Here is a 17,303-nt window from a genome sequence, read left to right as displayed (position 1 = left end):
CACATGGCATGATTCCACTTATACAAAATGCCTCAAACGGGCATATCCACAGAAACAGAGAATGGTGCCTGTGGAGGATTAGGAAGAGGAGAGGGGGAATGAATGCCAATGGCAAAGGCTATAGGACATCTACCACTCTCCTTCCCCAACTCCTAACCCTCTCCCTTTCTTGAGGCAGATCTCAAGTAGTCCAGGCAGGCTTAGAAACTCCTGTATAACCAAGGATGACCTAGAACTTCTGATTCTCCTGTCTCCACCTTCTGAGTGCTGGGATTACAGGTCTGCACCACCAGGCGTGGTCTTTTTTTTTTTGGTATTTTTGAGACAGGGTCTCTCTGTAGCCCCAGCTGGCGTGGAACTCATTATGTAGACCAGGTTCCCCTTGAACTCACAGAAATCCACCTGCCTCTGCTTCCTGAGTGCTGGGACTAAAGGTGTGCACCACCACCACCACCGCCTGGCTCAGGTGTGGTCTTATGCAATGCCTGGGATCAAGCCCAGGGCTCTGTGCATGCTCGATAAGCACTCTATCAACTGAGCTATGTCCCCCATCCTCAGATTTCTTTTTGAGGTGAGGAAAATGTTCTGAATTCAGATAATGGTGATAGTGGCCCAACTTTATGAATACACTGAAAACTGGTTGGACTTCTGAAGGCAAGATGGGTCACCAGCAGGTCCACTGGAGTCACCCCCAAAAATTCAGCCAGGGTTCTCACTCTTGCTGCATCACTCAAACCACCAAGGTCTGTTCCAGAAATACAAGCTGAATGTGTGCTGGCAGTGTATCCATCACTACCCAAAGGGCACACGCATCATTATGTTGGACTAAGTGGCCTTCCTAGAATAAGTTATTATTATTCAAGACATCTGCCCAAAGAAAGAGACCATACTAGCTCTTTGTAGATAAAATGATAATTTTATCTTAAAAAATATATACGAGGGGCTGCAGAAGACCTGGGTTCAGATCCCAGCATCCACACAGCAGCTAACAACCATCTGTAACTGCAGTTCCAGGAGATCGAACGCCCTCTTTTGACCTCTGTGGGCATTACATGACACAGGTGCACTTTCAAACATGTAGGCAATACACTTATACACATACAATAATAAAAAATAAAATAATAACATATATATATGAAAACCACTGGATCATTATGCCCTTAAAAAGGATGAATTTCAAGTCAAGGAATTATATCTTTAAAATATTATTACAAGAAAAAAAATCCTCAGAAACCATCCTTATATCAGAGGAGGAAGTGCCGAGTAGAATTTGAGGACATGTGTCAAGAAGCCTGAGGATATACCCTCACCTCTGTGTGACAGAACACTAGTCCACAGCTGACACAGCCCCACATGGTCCAGCATTGTGTTCAAACTGGATGACAGATCATATTCCCATACCTGACACACAGTGCCCATTCCACCACTCCCCCTACACACACACACACACACACACTAGGAGACACAGTGAGTGCAAGGAAGAATAGTAGCATGTAGTGTGGGGTGTACAAAGGATTTGTCAAATCTAACAATAGAAATAATTCTAATCAGAGAATCACAGAATGAGGCAGTATGAGTTACTGCCTGACACAGAGGGAGGAATGCAAGTTTGAGATTAGCCTGGCCATTCAGCAAGCTCTAGGCCAACCTAGGGTATAATGAAATCTTGTCTCAAAAGAAAAAAGGTGTGTGGGGGGGTAGGGAGGGTAAGAGGAAGAAGGGAAGGGAAGGAGGTAGGACAACAGCCCTGTGTGGTAGTGCACATATATGATCCCAGAACTCACTTGTGATTCCAGTACTCTGGAGGCAGAGCCAGGACAGGAGAATTGTCAAGAAAATTTGAGGCCAGTTGAGACTACATATTGAGTGCAAGACCAGCCTGGGCTATATATAGCAAGACCCTATCTCAAAAAAAAAAAAGGCAAGCAAACAACAGAATGACAGAAAGTACCGCTCAACCTCTCATCTGATATGCAAAGTGATGCACATGTCCTTGAGACTAGGCGTTAACCAAAATCAATTTTGGTTAATAAATAAGAAAGATTTATTTATTTTACTTTATGTACGTTTTGCTCACATGCCTATATGTGTGCTGTGTGGGCTCCTGATCCCTGCAGAAACCCAGGTCTTCTGCAAGAGCAGCTAGTGGCCTTGACCACTGAGCCATCTCTCCAGCCTCTCCCATATAGATTCTTAAATTCCTCCACTGGAATCAAATCCTAGATCTAAGAATAGTCAAGTCTCAAGGTTTCCACAAAAGTTCAAGAAAGGAGAAGCGAACAACAAGGCTAACACTGACTCTTTACTATGTGGCAGACCCTGCTATGTTTTAAAAGTATTATCTGTAAGCACCAACCTCTACAATAGCTCTATAAGCAACATGTTTATTATCTCTATAGATGAGGAAACTGAGTTAATCACTTAGCCCAAAGCTATATGGACAGTGAGGGAGGGTAGAGCTGGTTTCAGATGCAGGTAGTCCAGTCCAGAACTTCCATTATAGCAGTGCTACTTCCAAGGGTCTCTGCTTCTGGGATGACCACACAAAAAAACACATGGAGCTGGACATAGTGGCTCATGCCTGTAGTCCCAGTACTTGGGAGGTTGAGGCAGGAGGACTGCTGCAGTTCCGGGCCAGCCTGTACTACATAGTGAGTTTCAGGCCAGCCTGGGCTAAGAGCAAGACCCTGAAGAAAGGATGGGATCGGACGGGGGGATGAGGGGAGAGTGAGGAGGTCAGAGACAGCTTTGCTGACACTGACTCACACACACATACACAGAAGAGTCAGACAGCCAACCTTCACATCACCTGCGCCACCATGCCTGGCATAAAATATTTTTTTAAATGTTCCTTCTTGTGCGTGGTGGCGCACGCCTTTAATCCCAGCACTCAGGAGGCAGAGGCAAGCGGATCTCTGTGAGTTCAAGGCCAGCCTGGTCTACATGAGTTCCAGACCTGCCTCAAAAAGACCAAAAAAATAAAATAATTATTTTTATTTTATGTGTACAAGTGTATTCCCTACATGTATGTGAGTGTACCTGTGTCATGCAATGTCGCAGAGGTCACAAGAGGGCTTCGGATTCCCCTGAAACTGGGATTAAGGATGGTTCGTAGCCACCATGTGTGTGCTGGGAATCGAACCAGGGTCCTCTTCAAGAGCAGTCAGTGCTCTTAACCACTGAGCCCTCTCTCCAGCCCCATATGCCCCAAGTTTTAAATGTACCTACCATATAATCAACCCTACAATTCCCAATTCCATGTCCAGAAATCCCACACAAATGAAGAAAATTACAACAATGCTCACCAATGATCTGTGAAACATCAAAAGCTTGGCCACAATATATGTTTTAGTCTAAAGAGTGGTTAAACAAGCCGGGACACAAGCAATAGGGTAAGGCCATTTTTTAAAAAATATTTTATTTATTATTTTTATGTGTATGCGTGTATTGCCTGCATGTAGCTAAGTGCACCTATGTCATGCAATGCCTGCAGAGATCAGAAGAGGCTGTTGGATCCCCTGGGACTGGAGACAGTTGTTAGCTGCCATGTGGGTGCTAGGATTCAAACCCAGTCTTCTGCAAGAACAACCAGTGTTCTTCTGCTGAGCCATCTCTCCAGCCCCCGTAGAGCCATTTTAAAACATAAAGAGGGGCTGGGTTGTTGGCTCACTCCTTTAGTCTCAGCAGTCAGGAGACAGAGGCAGGCAAGTCTCTGTGAGATTAAGGCCAGCCTGATCTACATAGCAAGCTCCAGGCCACCTGAGGCTACAGGGAGACCCTGTCTCCAAAAAAAAGAAAAAAAAATCAGAGGGCTGGGAAGATGGCTCAATGGGTAAAACACTTGCCATTTAAGAAGGAAGACCAGAGTTTGGACCCCTAACAGCCACTAAATGCCAGGCTGGCATAGCAGCCTGCCTAAAATCCCAGCACTCAGGAAGTAAAGACAGGATCTCTACGCCAAGCTGGCTAGCTAGACTAGTCAAATCATCGATCTCTGGGTTCAAGCAAGAGACCCTGCCTCAAAGTATAACATGGAGAGCCAGTGAGAAAGACACCTAACATCAACCTCTGGCCTGCCACATGCAAGCACACATATTATATAGGGAGAGCCTGTCTTTAAAAACTTAGATAGAAAGATGATAGATACATAGATAGATAGATGATAGATAGATATAATAGATACATACATAGATGATAGATGATAGATAGATAGACAGATAGACAGACAGAGACAGACAGACAGATAGATGATATGGAAATTAACCTTCAACATACTGTTCAGGCCAAAGGAAATGTATGCTGTAAAGTAAAACATAACATATATATTATCTTTTTTTTCTGAGGTGAGATCTTGCTATATAACCCAGACTGGCCTGAGCTTTCCAGGTGATGGATTAAAGGCATGTGTCACCACACCCAGCTAAATTATCCCATTTTATTTTAAAACAAAGAAAATAAAGAATCCATCCACATCATCAATTTTATTTAATTTTTTGAGACAATTTTGTGGCTTGTTTTTGTTTTTGAGACACAGTCTCCTTGTAGCCCAGTTGGCCTGGAACTTACTGTGTAAATGCTGGCCTCTACCTCCCAAATGCTGAAATTAAAACTGTGCTGCCATACCCGGCTCAATTTTGTTTATAAAAGTTATGTAAATATATAAATTCAGGGCTGGAGAGATGGTTTAAAGGTTAAGAGCAATGGCTGCTCATACAGAGGACCAGGGTTCAGTTCTCAGCACCCACATGGCAGCTAACAACCCATAACTCCAGGTCCAGGTGAATCCAACACCCTCTTCTGACCTCCATAGGCATTGCACAATATGGTGCACTTAAATACATGCAGGCAATGCACTCATGCACATAAAATAAAAACCATAAATAAAAGAACAAACAAATAAATTATTATGTATGTGGTCCTTGGAAGATGTTAGGCAGGTGATGAAGTTGGCTCCAAATGCCACAAATCAGCCTTTTTCTCTCTCTCCCTCTCTCTTTCTATCATCAAGGCCTCTTTCTTCCTTCCTTTCTCTTTCTATATAAATCTATAAATATGCAGTATAGGCAGAAAAGGAACCAAAAAAATACACACCAAACCATGCTCTTTCACTTTTTGCTTTAAATATTTTTGGATTTCTGGGGGCTGGAGAGATGATTCAGCAGTTAAGAGCACTGGCTGCTCTTGCAGAGACCCAGTTTGGATTCCCAGCACACACATGGCAGTTAACAACCATCCATAACTTCAGTTCCAGGGAAATCTGACACCCTCTTCCAACCTCTGTGGGCATTGCACAACACTGGTGGTGCACTTGCATGCATGCAGGCAACACACTCATACACATAAAATAAAGTAAAAATTTTTGGATTGCTAGCATTGTTATGAGCATGTGCTGTTTTATGGAATTAAAGCTATCAGTAAAAGATCAAAGGCATCTTAAGGCTCCTGGAGAAGCAGTGATGGAAAGTAAGCTGAAAGGCAGCCATGGCTGATCTTGTTCCAAGTGGGATGAGTACAGGTTTCCTGCTCCCACTCTTGCAAGCACAGCAGGAGGATTTGTAAGTTCAAAGAGAAATTAGCTAGGCGAGGTAGCACACACCTTTAATCCCAGCACTCAGGAGGCAGAGGCAGGTGGATCTCTGTGAGTTCAAGGCTAGCCTGGTCTCATAGCAAATCCAGACCAGTTGTTACTACAGGGAGACCCTGCCTCAAAAAGACCAAAGAGAGAAATTACCCCAGGAACAAGAAAGGAGGAAGCAGCATGAACTTGTCACACCAGTCAACTCTATCTTCAAGTCCCAAACAACTATAGCATTCCAGCATCTGGATACAGAAAGTCATGTGGGCAACTTCCAACCCCCAATGAGCCACTAAAAGAAACAAAATTCACATCTAATCAACACACTAAGCTGTGAGTTTTCTGTTGTTTCTGTGTATGGCCAGACTGCCAGGGAAGATTTTAAATGAACAAGAGAAACTAGAAGATGGCAACCCCAAACCAGTACGTAGCACTGTTCAAAGTATGAACACATGCCTCTGATCTGAAAGAATGTGTAATAAAAGAGTTACAACACAGGATTCCTCCCACTGGATATCTGAAAATCAAAACAGACATGTTTTTATAACTTCATTCTAGGACCCACCCTTCCAAACCACAAGTATTCTTGTGACAGCTTACATTTTATTTTCACCTCTTCCAAAACAACTTGTGAAAGTTCAACTCTATAAACTACCTGAGATCTTGAATCAAAACAGTCTTGGCACTGTGGTGATGGCAGGGAGAGCAGAAGATACACAGCTCATCTGTTTTCCCATAGTGTGGAAAAGAAGAAAACCAAAAGTAAACCAGAGCTATGAGAAGGTCACAGAGGAAGCAAGGCATCCCAGAAGCTGGCTCTCTGCAGGACTGGTTTTGGAAGTTGGCTCTCTGCAAGACTGGTTATCGAAAGTCTGAGAGGGTGACCTACTTTAATCCCCACATTAGGAAAGCCCAGAACTGGATCAACAAACCACAGAATTGAATAGAAGGGGATTCACTCCCACTTCTTGACCTCCCAGGTTGCAGTGTTTCTGCATTACGTTGTGGTTTCTACATCCCTTGTACAGTTCAGGTCAGACTATACTCCACCTAGTGGAACTGAAAATCATGTCCGCAGGATCCAGAGGAGACAGCCACCAAGGCAGCACTGTTCCCTGTCACTCAGTGGCTACTTTTCCTGGATATGCTATTAAACATTGGATCAGGGGCCCCAGTAATATCCACGACAGAGAATGAATCCTGTCATTGATGCTGTCTTAGGACCAAGAACTAAAGCAAGGTGGATGTCAGACACTCAAAAAACAGTTGGAATTCTGAATCCAAAGACATCCATAGCATCCATAAAAGCCTGCATGTGCTAAACACTCACTGATGAGCTGCATCCTGGGGGCCTGAACACAGGCTGCCCTTTAGACTTAATCAACCTGACTTAATCAACATAGGACATTTACATTCCAACCCCCCACCCCCCCACCTCAGGCAGGACCTGAGAATACCCAATAGCTTTTGCAGGCTAAGTGTGTGTGAGAACAAACCAGTGAGCCTATGGCCAAAGACAAGCTCAGAGCCAAGGCTTGGAATGGGAAAAGGAAAAAGTTCTAAGAACATGACTCAGTTCAGATTGGTTATGGGACCATGGAAGACTCTGGGAAGGAAAGGAACTGGTCATCAGGCTTTCACTGGGGCAAAAACAAATTATGTTCTCAAACTGAAACCACAAGGGCAGATCAAAGCAAGATGAAAGAAAGTTCAAGACTGGGTGAGAAAGGGGAGGGGGTGTTTCACCTGCTCACTGAACCACAGACCAAAGATTGCTTTTGTCCAAATGTTTGATGTCAGCTGACAAAACAGAGCTGACTGCTGAAGATAAAGGACCTCAGTGAGATTCAGCATATTAGCTCTTTAAACTGCCACACCTAAAACTTGTAGTCAGAGTTTATACAATTTATAACTCTACTTACTCTGCAATAATAAGCCAGCACTGAGAGGGCTTTTCACTTAAGGCCAGACAACATTTTGTGGCACAAGGCTGTCCTGAGCAGCATGGGACAGCTAATACACCTGAGCTTTGCACATGAGAGGCCAGTAGTTCATTCAATACATCTCCAGATACTGACCAATGTCCTCTGGAGTGAGGGAAAATTATCCCTAGTCGAGAACCACTGTTCTAAACCCAAAGTCACCATGAAAAGTGGTCTACATGGCTAAAAGATCATAGAAACAATCCAAACCCCAGATGTGCAGCAGAATCAAGCAAGCCAAGTTAAACTCACAGTCCTCAGTCTCTCAACAAAGTTTGAGAGTTGACACTAACATGCCAGCCACAATGCACTCTGAGGACCACCAATAACAATAGTAGCGATAGGCCAGGTGCCTTTAATCCCAGCACTTGGGAGGCAGAGGCAGGTGGATTTCTGTGAGTTCAAGTCCAGCCTGGTCTACATAGCGAGTTCCAGGCCGGCTGAGGCTACAGGGAGACCCTGTCTCAAAAAGATTAAAAAAAAAAAAAAAAAGTAGTGATAGTTATTATGCTTAATCACTAAGTATGTTCTAGAGAGCTTTTATATATATGGTGCCTTTTCTATGCATGATAACCCTATAAAATACCCACTAACGTTATTCTTACTTTGTATCGGAGGACACTCAGGCACAAGAAGTTAACTTGCTTAAGGACAGTGTCATTCTTGGAACTCAGGAGGCCAGAGCCCTGACCCCTTAACCCTACACCTGTGTTGGACTGTACCAAAGCCATGTGCTGGAAATCAGTTAGATCAGCACTGCACATTGTGTAGTCAATGGCTACATGTAGCTATTTAATTTAAACTAACCATCACAGGGTTGGAGAGATGGCTCAATGATTAAAAGTACTTCCTGCTCTTCCAGAGGACCTGATCCCCTCTTCTGGAATCCTCAGGCACTACATGCACATGGTACACTTACATAAATGCAGGCAAAACACTCATACACATAAAAATAGAAATAAATGAATGAATCTAAACTAAACCTAATACCACCCTGGTAAACAGTCTCGCAATTCCTCAAAAAGTTATTCAAAATCATCAATTGACCCAACACTTAGGTATTTACCCAGAACTGGAACATAAGCTGGCACAGTAGCTCATACCTATAACCCCAGCACTAGGGAGACTGAGGCAGGAGGACTGCCATGAGTTCCACGAAGTTTGGCTACAAAGTGAGACACTGTATCAAAAAGACCAAAATCAATGGCCAGAAAGATGGCTCAGCAGGTAGAGACAGTGGCCACTGAGCCTGGCAATTTGGGTTCCACCCCCAGGACCAACATGGTAAGGGAATGGAGCCACCCCCTGCAGGTTGACATCTGAACACACACACACACACACACACACACACACACACACAACAAAATAAATGAATAAATGGGGGGGGGAAAAAAAAAAAAACAAAAACATTGTATCTGTGCTAAAATTTCTATAGCAATGCGCATAGCAGCATTATCTCTAAAATGCTCCAAAGTGGACACAGTCCAAAGGACTGTCCATTGATGAGTGGATAAATAAAACATGGGACATCTACACCATGGAATATTACTTAGCCATAAAAAGAAATGCAGTTGGGCTGGGGTGATGACTCAGTGAACAAAACTGTTCTGCAAGCATGAGTACCTGAGTTCAAATCCTTAAGACCCACATAAAAAGCTGGGCATGGTTGTGCATGCCTGTAACCGTAGCATTAGAGGGATGGAGAGAGGCAGAGCCCAAGAGTTCACTGACAAGCTAGAATAGCCAAGGCAAACTTCTGGTTCAGTAAAAGACAGTCTCAAAACAATAAGGTGGAATGACAGAGGCAGACACCCAGTGTCCTTCTCTAGCCTCCCCATGCCAAGTGTCTAGGCACATAAACCCTTACACTCACATGTATGTACCACATACATACACCACATAGACAAAAAAATAAAGTTCTGAGCTGGAGAGTTGGCTCAGCGGTTAAAAGCATTGACTGTTCTTGCAGAAGACATGGGTTAGATTCCCAGCACCCACATGGCAGCTACAAATCGTACTTATCTCCAGTTCCAGGGGAATCTGAAACCCTCTTCTGATCTCCGCTGCATTGCACAACACAGGTGCATTCACATACATTCAGGCAATACACTCATACCCATAAAATAAAAAATAAAATATTAAAAAAAATAAAGTTCTGATACACGCTACAAGATGAAAACACTGTAAGGAAATGCTAAGGAAAATAAGCCAGTCATGAAGGACTACGAAGTACATGGTTTACATGAAATGTCCATAAGAGGTAGCGCTCTGGAAACAGATTAGTAGTAGCTAAGGGTTGGTGGAAGAGGTGGTGGGGTGCCGGAGCAACTAGATATGGCTGTGGGCTTTTTTTTGAGGCATATGAAATAATTCTAAAATGTTAGATACAGCAGTGGTAATAACCATATGATTCTACAACCGCATGAAAATAAGCAATTTTAAAGTTGCCATAAAAATTAAGTATGATTACAAATTCAGTTTCTCGGGTATCCTAGGCAAAGTTCAAGTGTTCAACAGCCACGTGTAGCTTAGTGACTCCTGAACTGCACAGCTCAGATAAAGGTCATCTCCAACATCACAGAAAGTGCTACTGGACAGTGCAGCTACTGGACAGGACCTCTGTCACCTCTCACCCAGCACAGCCTCCCTTTCTTTGCTTTCTTGAAGCTTCCACCATAAACTATGCAGCACCTCCAGCAATCCATCCTCCAGTTCACTCTCCCACTGTGGAACACACCATGCCCATTTCTAATCCACAGATATTGTCATCCACAGCAAACTTTACAGCAGTCCAAATGCTTATTTCTCTATGGAACTTCCCCCAGCTGCCCATCTTCCTCCTGCCCCAACAGAATCAAATATTCCCACCATATGTGTTTGCAATTCCAGTTAGGTACAGATTCCTCTGGATTATAATTCATGTGTGGGTTATCCTTGCCTCTCCCAAGATTACTAGATGCTTGAGGTCAGGGCCTGACAATGACAGCTTGCTAGATTTCAGTCATGTCGGTCTATTGAGGTGCAACAGAAGGATTTACAGAAATTCAGGTTCTGATTTTAGACAAGTGCTCACTTTGGAATATCAAATAATCTACGAAAATAAGGAAAAGAGGAAAGATTCCTTAAGCCACACATCCCACCATTCTATAAGAAATTATGATTAAGTCAAGTGTGGTGGCGGACACCTTTAATCCCAGCACTCGGGAGGCAGAGGCAAGCGGATCTCTGTGAGTTCAAGGCCAGCCTGGTCTACACAGTGAGTTCTAGATCAGCTGGGGCTACAGGGAGACCTTGTGTCAAAAAGACCCCCCCCCCGCAAAAGTTATGATGGTGACTGCCCTGAAATGCTACTTGAAATGAACTACAGAAATGACCCATGAAAGTATAGTCTCTGAAATGCAACTTGCGGGCCAGGTGTGGTGGCGCACGCCTTTAATCCCAGCACTCGGGAGGCAGAGGCAAGAGGATCTCTGTGAGTTCAAAGCTAACCTGGTCTACATAGTGAGTTCCAGGAGAGCTGGAGCTATAGGGAGACCCTGTCTCAAAAACACCAAAAAAAAAAAAGAAATGCTTGCAAGAAAAGAGAAGTCTGAGGATGTAGCTTAGTTGGTAGATGCTTGCCTAGCATGCATGAAGCATGAAACCCTGGGTTGATGCCCAGCACCCTATAAACCAAGTGTGGTAGTGCATGCCTATCATCCCAGCATTCAGAATGCAGAGGCTGCAGAGGCTGCAGAATCAGAAGTTCAAGGTTATCCTTGGCTACACAGTAAGTTTAAGAGAGAAGGTCAGGGGATGGAACAGGGCATGTGGTATGTGGCTGTACCAGAGGTGGAGGCAGGATGATCCCAAGTTTACAGGCTATGAATAGAGCAGGGCTTCTGAATGAAATCTAGGGCATTGGGCATGAGTAAAAGTGATATGCAACGGAGGGGTGTGATGAGAAAAACACAGAAGGAACCAGGGCCACATTCAACTCAAAGTTTTAAGGTTGTCAGAAGAATGCTAAGGATGGCATCTATAGATCATAGGCTGGCTCACCTTATAGAAAATGACATTTCTACTAAAACTTTATTTTAAATAACAGAGTCAAGTATTCAGGTTGAATCTAAACATTAAAAAGAAAGCAACTCTACTGTTATCTCAAGCTGGAGGAAGTAAATGCCAAGGCCTTCTTGTTCGGAAAATGCTATTCTTTTCTTCTTTTCGGATTCAAGGATTCCCATCTATGAGTCAGGATGACCATGAGAAGGTACATAGAAGCTCCTAATTGTAGGAGTAAGCAAGGCAGGTAAACTTTCCTGGCCTACATAACAAGAGAGAACTGTTCCAATGCAGAGCTGCTAACAGGAGAGGCCATTTATAAATAAATATATCTCAAATATTAAATGTGAATGTAGTCGGGTGTGACAGCATACGCCTGTAATCCTGGCCCTTGGAAAGCTGAGGCAGGAGAATGACAGAACGTTCAAGGTCAGCCTAGTCAACACACTGAGTTCCAGGACACAGCTATAATAACGAGACCTTGTCTACCCCTTCCCCCAAATATTTCCCCAAAAAAGTGGTCAAGTGTTTAAAGCAACAGACCACTAACTCCTTCCACACAAAAAAGATAGTATTTAACAAATCCATTTCAGGGAAGGGACAGGCAGTGAGATACCATCTCCCACACAGAGTTCCTTACTTCGACTTACGTCGACAACTCAGTGAGCCGGAAGTCACTGTTGAAGCAAGGACTGTATCTGAAAGATGCTCCATGCCAAAAGTGCTGGGTTTTTTTTGTTTTTTTTTTTTCCTTTCTATGTTGTACAAACCAAAAGTTCTAAATTGCCTAAACTGTGGTGGATTCAGAGTTAATAATTATATTGTAACTTCTGTTGCCAAAGGTTAAAAATCAAGACACAAATTTCACCATAGATATCTAGCACTCTTTGACAGGACACAAGGCAGCAAGAGGTGGAGGGGGGGTGTTGGGGTGTCAGAGTGATGGAATGTAGAGGTAAGGAAGGAGGTGGCAGCACATGACAAAAACTGTCCCTCTTTACAGGAACTATAGCCACAAAACAACTGTGGGTGAGGGCTAGCACCCACCCAAACAAAACAAAGTACAAAAGCCCCTTTATCCCCAAAATAAGTATTAGAAGTGTCAGAAATGTGATAAGAAAGGACCCTGTGATTGACACACAGCAATGAGAGCCTGACTCTGAAGATCATCTTCCGCATCTTCTCACCACCCCCAGGCTCCAGGACTTGGCAGGAACAACCACTTTCCTTGAAGAAACAAATCCAGTTCAGTATCAACCAGCCCACCTTGGAACCACATTCCTCAATCAACCCCCTTAGCAAGGTGACTGAACAGTTATGAAGAACAGTCCTTAGAGATACTCATAGGAAAGCAAACTCATTCTATATTTTGTTCTGCCCACACCGATACTTAACTTTACCAGTCCCAAGAGTTGTAACTTTTCTAGTAGATCAATTTATTTCTCCTGCCAGTGTGTGATTTTAACTAGGAAAACAAAGACCCTCATCAAAGGCTAAAATAAAGTTTCCAGCCCTAGAAAAAGAATTTATGCTAAGTCATAAAATGAGCTCTATTTCTTTCACATATTATTTTCAAGATACATAAATACACCTCACTAGAAAAATTAGACACTTCAACAGGTAAACTAATCAACAAATTGTGATATATTCATAAAACAGAATATTATTCAGTCACAAAAAGGAATGAAGTCCTGGCACGTGCCACGGTGTGAACTAATCTTAAAAATATGACACTATCTCTGTGAGTTCAAGGCCAGCCTGGTCTACATAGTAAGTTCCAGGACAGTTGGGGCTACAGGGAGACCCTGTCTCAAAAAGACCAAAAAAAAAGACACTAAGTGAGGGGTCAAACACAAAGGCTACACACATATATTATAGCATTCCATTATACAAAATATCCACAATAGGTACATCCACAGAGACAGAATGCAGATTGGTGGTTGTCAAGGGCTGTGGGAAAGTAGAGACAAAGGAGTACTGGTTAATGGGGACACAATTTTCTTTGGGATGATTAAACTGTTTTGGACCGAGATAGAGATGATGGTTGCACAACACTGAACTAAATGCCACTGAACGATTCACTTTAAAATGTTAGTTTTGCCGGGTATGGTGGCACACGCCTTTAATCCCAGCACTCAGGAGGCAGAGGTAGGCAGATCTGTGAGTTCAAGGCCAGCCTGGTCTACATAGTGAGTTCCAGGACAGCTGGAGCTACCCTGTCTCAAAAAGACCTATATATATATATGTGTGTGTGTGTGTGTGCGTGTGTGTGTGTGTGTGAATTTCAACTAACTTAAAAATCAATCAAATCTCAAAACTTGGGCTGAAGAAGGATCTTGAGTTCAAGGCCAGCCTGGCCTACAAAGGAAGACTCAATCACTTTTAGCTGTTTTGTGTTTCTTTTAAAACACCAAACTAAGTATTTTTGCTAGCAGTTTCTGCTCTTCATCACAGCTGCAATCTTCAAGTGCTAAGTTGTACTGACTTTGTCACTGTGTTTGTGTGTGAATGTTTTCCTGAAAAAGACAGTGAAGGGAATAAAGTGAAGAAAATAAAATGGTAGATGCTTTGCCAAATTTAAGAGAGGGGGGATTTCCCCCTCCAGCATCCCATCCAATTTGGCACCAAGAGTAACACTTCAATTAGGGTTTTGAAATGCCAGCCCGGAGCTGGAGTCAGCACAGGCAAGCTTCTCTGCCTGTACAAAGCACAAGCCATCCAGCAAGAAAAGCTAGGGTGCCAGAGCGCTCCATTTGCTGTCCATATTGGCATCAGAACCACCCTTTGCTCAAAGGCCCTGAGTGGCTCAGATCAGCATCAGCGACTATGTCCCAGAACAAGCGCTTTACAATACAGCTCAGGTCCGCCCCTCTCTACTTCATCCCACCTGCCTACCAAGATCTTACCCTCCAACATGCCAAGGTGCCGAGCCCTCAGATCTTCCCTTTGTCCAGCCTGAAGTAAATGTCCTGTCAGGCCTACCTCCCTCTCAGACCAGTCAATGGCCTGTGTACCCTAACACACACACATATGTTCAGGGACGAGCCCCACAAGCGCCAGGTGCATATATTCAGTGTCACCCCAGCGCACCTACCATACTTGCTGTCCCAAAGGCCCCTCAGGTCTCCTGGCACCATGCCTCTGCCACCTTCCTGAGACCCAAACCGTCACAGGTGTCCTCAGCTACACACCGAGGATACCCCTTTCGCTCCGCCCACACCACGCACCGGACCCTCTCAACAGCCTTCGACTCTCGGCAAGCAGCCCTCCTTGAGACACCCACCAGCCAGGCCTCGACCACCCGGGGCCCCCAGCCTGGCCCGGACGCCCTCCCCTTACCTGCGGGGGCTCAGCCCTGACTGACAAGGGGCCGGGCAGCGCCTGGAGGAGCAGGAGCGCCATGCCACCCAGGAGCCTTCTCCTCTCCATCCCCCTCCTGCTCCTGCTCCTCCGCCACGGCGCCGCCACCTCCCTCCTCCTCCCTCTCTTCTTCCCTCTGCTTCCTTCTTCCCTTTTCCTGTTTCGCTCTCCCCTCCTGCTTCCGGCTCAGTTCCACCCGCCCCAGGCAAAAACACCCTCCCAGACGCGGGGGAGGGTCTCCAGCTTCAGCACCTCATTGGCTCCCACCCTTCATCCATTGATCAAAATAGCTGTCTATCAAATCCAAGTCCCGCCTCCTCGCGGGGAACAGCAAGGAACCAGCCAATGAAAAGTAGGAGGAAGCCGGGCCATCTTCAATGCAGCGAGGAGGTGTAAAAGTGAGTTCTGCCCCGCAGAGAGTGGCGGAAGTAACTAGAGCAGCGAGCAGCTCCATTCAGATGTATTAAAAATGCTTGCTGGTTACAGCCATTTTTGAGTGTGGCGGAAGTGTTAGATTTCCACAGTTCAGAAAAAGAAAAAAACAAAAAAGGGAGAGGTATGATGATTTCAAAGGGGGTTGAAAATAAATTATTCCAGCCGAGCATGGTGACGCACGCCTTTAATCTCAGCACTCGGGAAGCAGAAGCAGTCGGATCTCTGCGAGTTCAAGGCCAGCCTAGCCTACACAGTGAGTTCCAGGCCAGCTGGGGCTACAGCTGTATCAAAGCCAAAAAAAAGAAAAAAGTACAGCCCTACCAGGATCAAGCCTTTTCCAATCTCACACTATTGAAGCAGCAGTGTTCCGTCATCCCAAGTTTTAGGAACAAAATTCTAAAGACTCCACCTCAGAAATAGCCCTGAAGTCCACCTCGCATAGCTTCATCCATGTTATCTTCCGGCTACATAAAATGGCTTTCCTGAAGCCCTGTAGAGTGGACAGTTCTCCCATCTCAAATTCCTTCCACACACTACAGCAACAGTGCTGTTCCACATAAACACAAACATTAATGTAGCAGCTTCACCTTCGAAAATATTTGTCCTGAGACTGTGGCTCAGTGGTAGTGACAAAGCAGAGTTCAATGCCTAGTACAGGCCACAGACCAAAAGGAAAGGATAAAGGAAGAGACGGAAGAAAAAAGAGGAAAGACTAGATCTCAATTATTTACAGGATGTATCAGGTGTTGCCCAGGATACCCTGGAATTTTGGTAGCCCAGGCTACCCTCAACCTTGTAGCAATCCTCCTGCCTCAGACTCTCAAGTGCTAGGATTATGAGCATGAACCCCTATGCCCAGGTTATGCCATCTTTGTCTTGGTTTCCCAAGTGACCAGTATTTTTCCCAATTTCTAATTTCTTCATCTGTCCCACAGGTCTCAGTGAAGTAAAATGTACTAGGCAGGAGCAAAATTATTTTCACAGCCCAGAATCTCCCAATTTTGGCCTCGAGGAGGTTTAAGAAATTCATATAAAGCCAGGTATCATCACCATTAGGAAACTCCAATTCAGTCTGGTAAACAAGAGGATTCTGCCGCATTCTGAACCTTATACATGAGAGCTACTGGACAAAAACAAACACAAAACTATTGACAGATGGACTAGCAGTTCCTTACCAAGACCTTATATTCACCATAACTTTCAGTATCCCACAGGTCAATTCAAAAAAGGCAGAGATGTTACAAAATGAGACCAAAATGCAGTCTGAGGGAACACTTTAAAGTGGCCTGGGTTGGGGATAATAGACCTCAATGTCAGAGCCTTGCCTAACAAGGCCCTGGGTTCCATCTCCAGCACTTTAAAAGAAAATCAGATCATTAAAGTGCCCCTGAATCAGGCAATCACTACAATCTCTAGACTTTCCAAAGAATGGTTGTTTGTTAAGGGGCATGCCAGGAAGCTTGAGGATCTCGGAGGGAAAGGTGTCACTTTTCAAAGAATACAGTGAGAAGTTATTCCCAAATTTTGATGTTTCTCTTCCTATTTACCTTTGGAAAAAGGAAAAACTAAAGGTAGGTTCCCCTATCCCAAAGAAAGCAGGTTGAAAGACAGACTTTTCTGCTCACACACTGATGTCAAATTTCCCGTAACATAGATGAACCTTGAAAACATGCTAAGTTAAAGAAGCCAGAAACACAAGGCCCATAGTATGATTCTAAGTGTCTAAAATAGGCAAATCTAGAGACAAAGTAGATGAAGGAAAGAATTAAGGGGATGAAGAGGTGGAAGGAATGAGAAAGGATTGCTAATGGCTTGGAGTTTCTTTAGGAGGATAATCAAAGTATTCTGGAATTACAGTGATGATTTATAACTACATTTTAAATCACTAAATTGTATAATTTATGAGT

The 17,303-nt window shown here is 44.1% G+C and overlaps 1 protein-coding gene across 2 annotated transcripts in view; it reads right to left on the bottom strand.

Moving 5' to 3' along the window:
• The window catches only part of Wbp1l (WW domain binding protein 1 like), a 69,335-nt gene extending 54,192 nt beyond the window's left edge, over positions 1-15,143 (bottom strand). Inside the window, exon 1 of one of the 2 annotated variants that reach the window (XM_008845662.3) lies at positions 14,941-15,143. In XM_008845662.3, the coding sequence (XP_008843884.1) occupies positions 14,941-15,030 (90 nt within the window). In that variant the 5' untranslated portion in view covers positions 15,031-15,143. The remainder of the gene's footprint in view (positions 1-14,940) is intronic. The other variant, XM_017801234.2, reaches the window with a different exon arrangement.
• Between the last annotated feature and the right edge of the window lie 2,160 nt (positions 15,144-17,303).

The sequence above is a fragment of the Nannospalax galili genome, unplaced genomic scaffold (assembly GCF_000622305.1).
Source record: "Nannospalax galili isolate Female #2095 unplaced genomic scaffold, S.galili_v1.0 scaffold161, whole genome shotgun sequence".
NCBI lineage: Eukaryota > Metazoa > Chordata > Mammalia > Rodentia > Spalacidae > Nannospalax > Nannospalax galili.
This window is presented reverse-complemented; position numbering and strand designations above follow the sequence as displayed.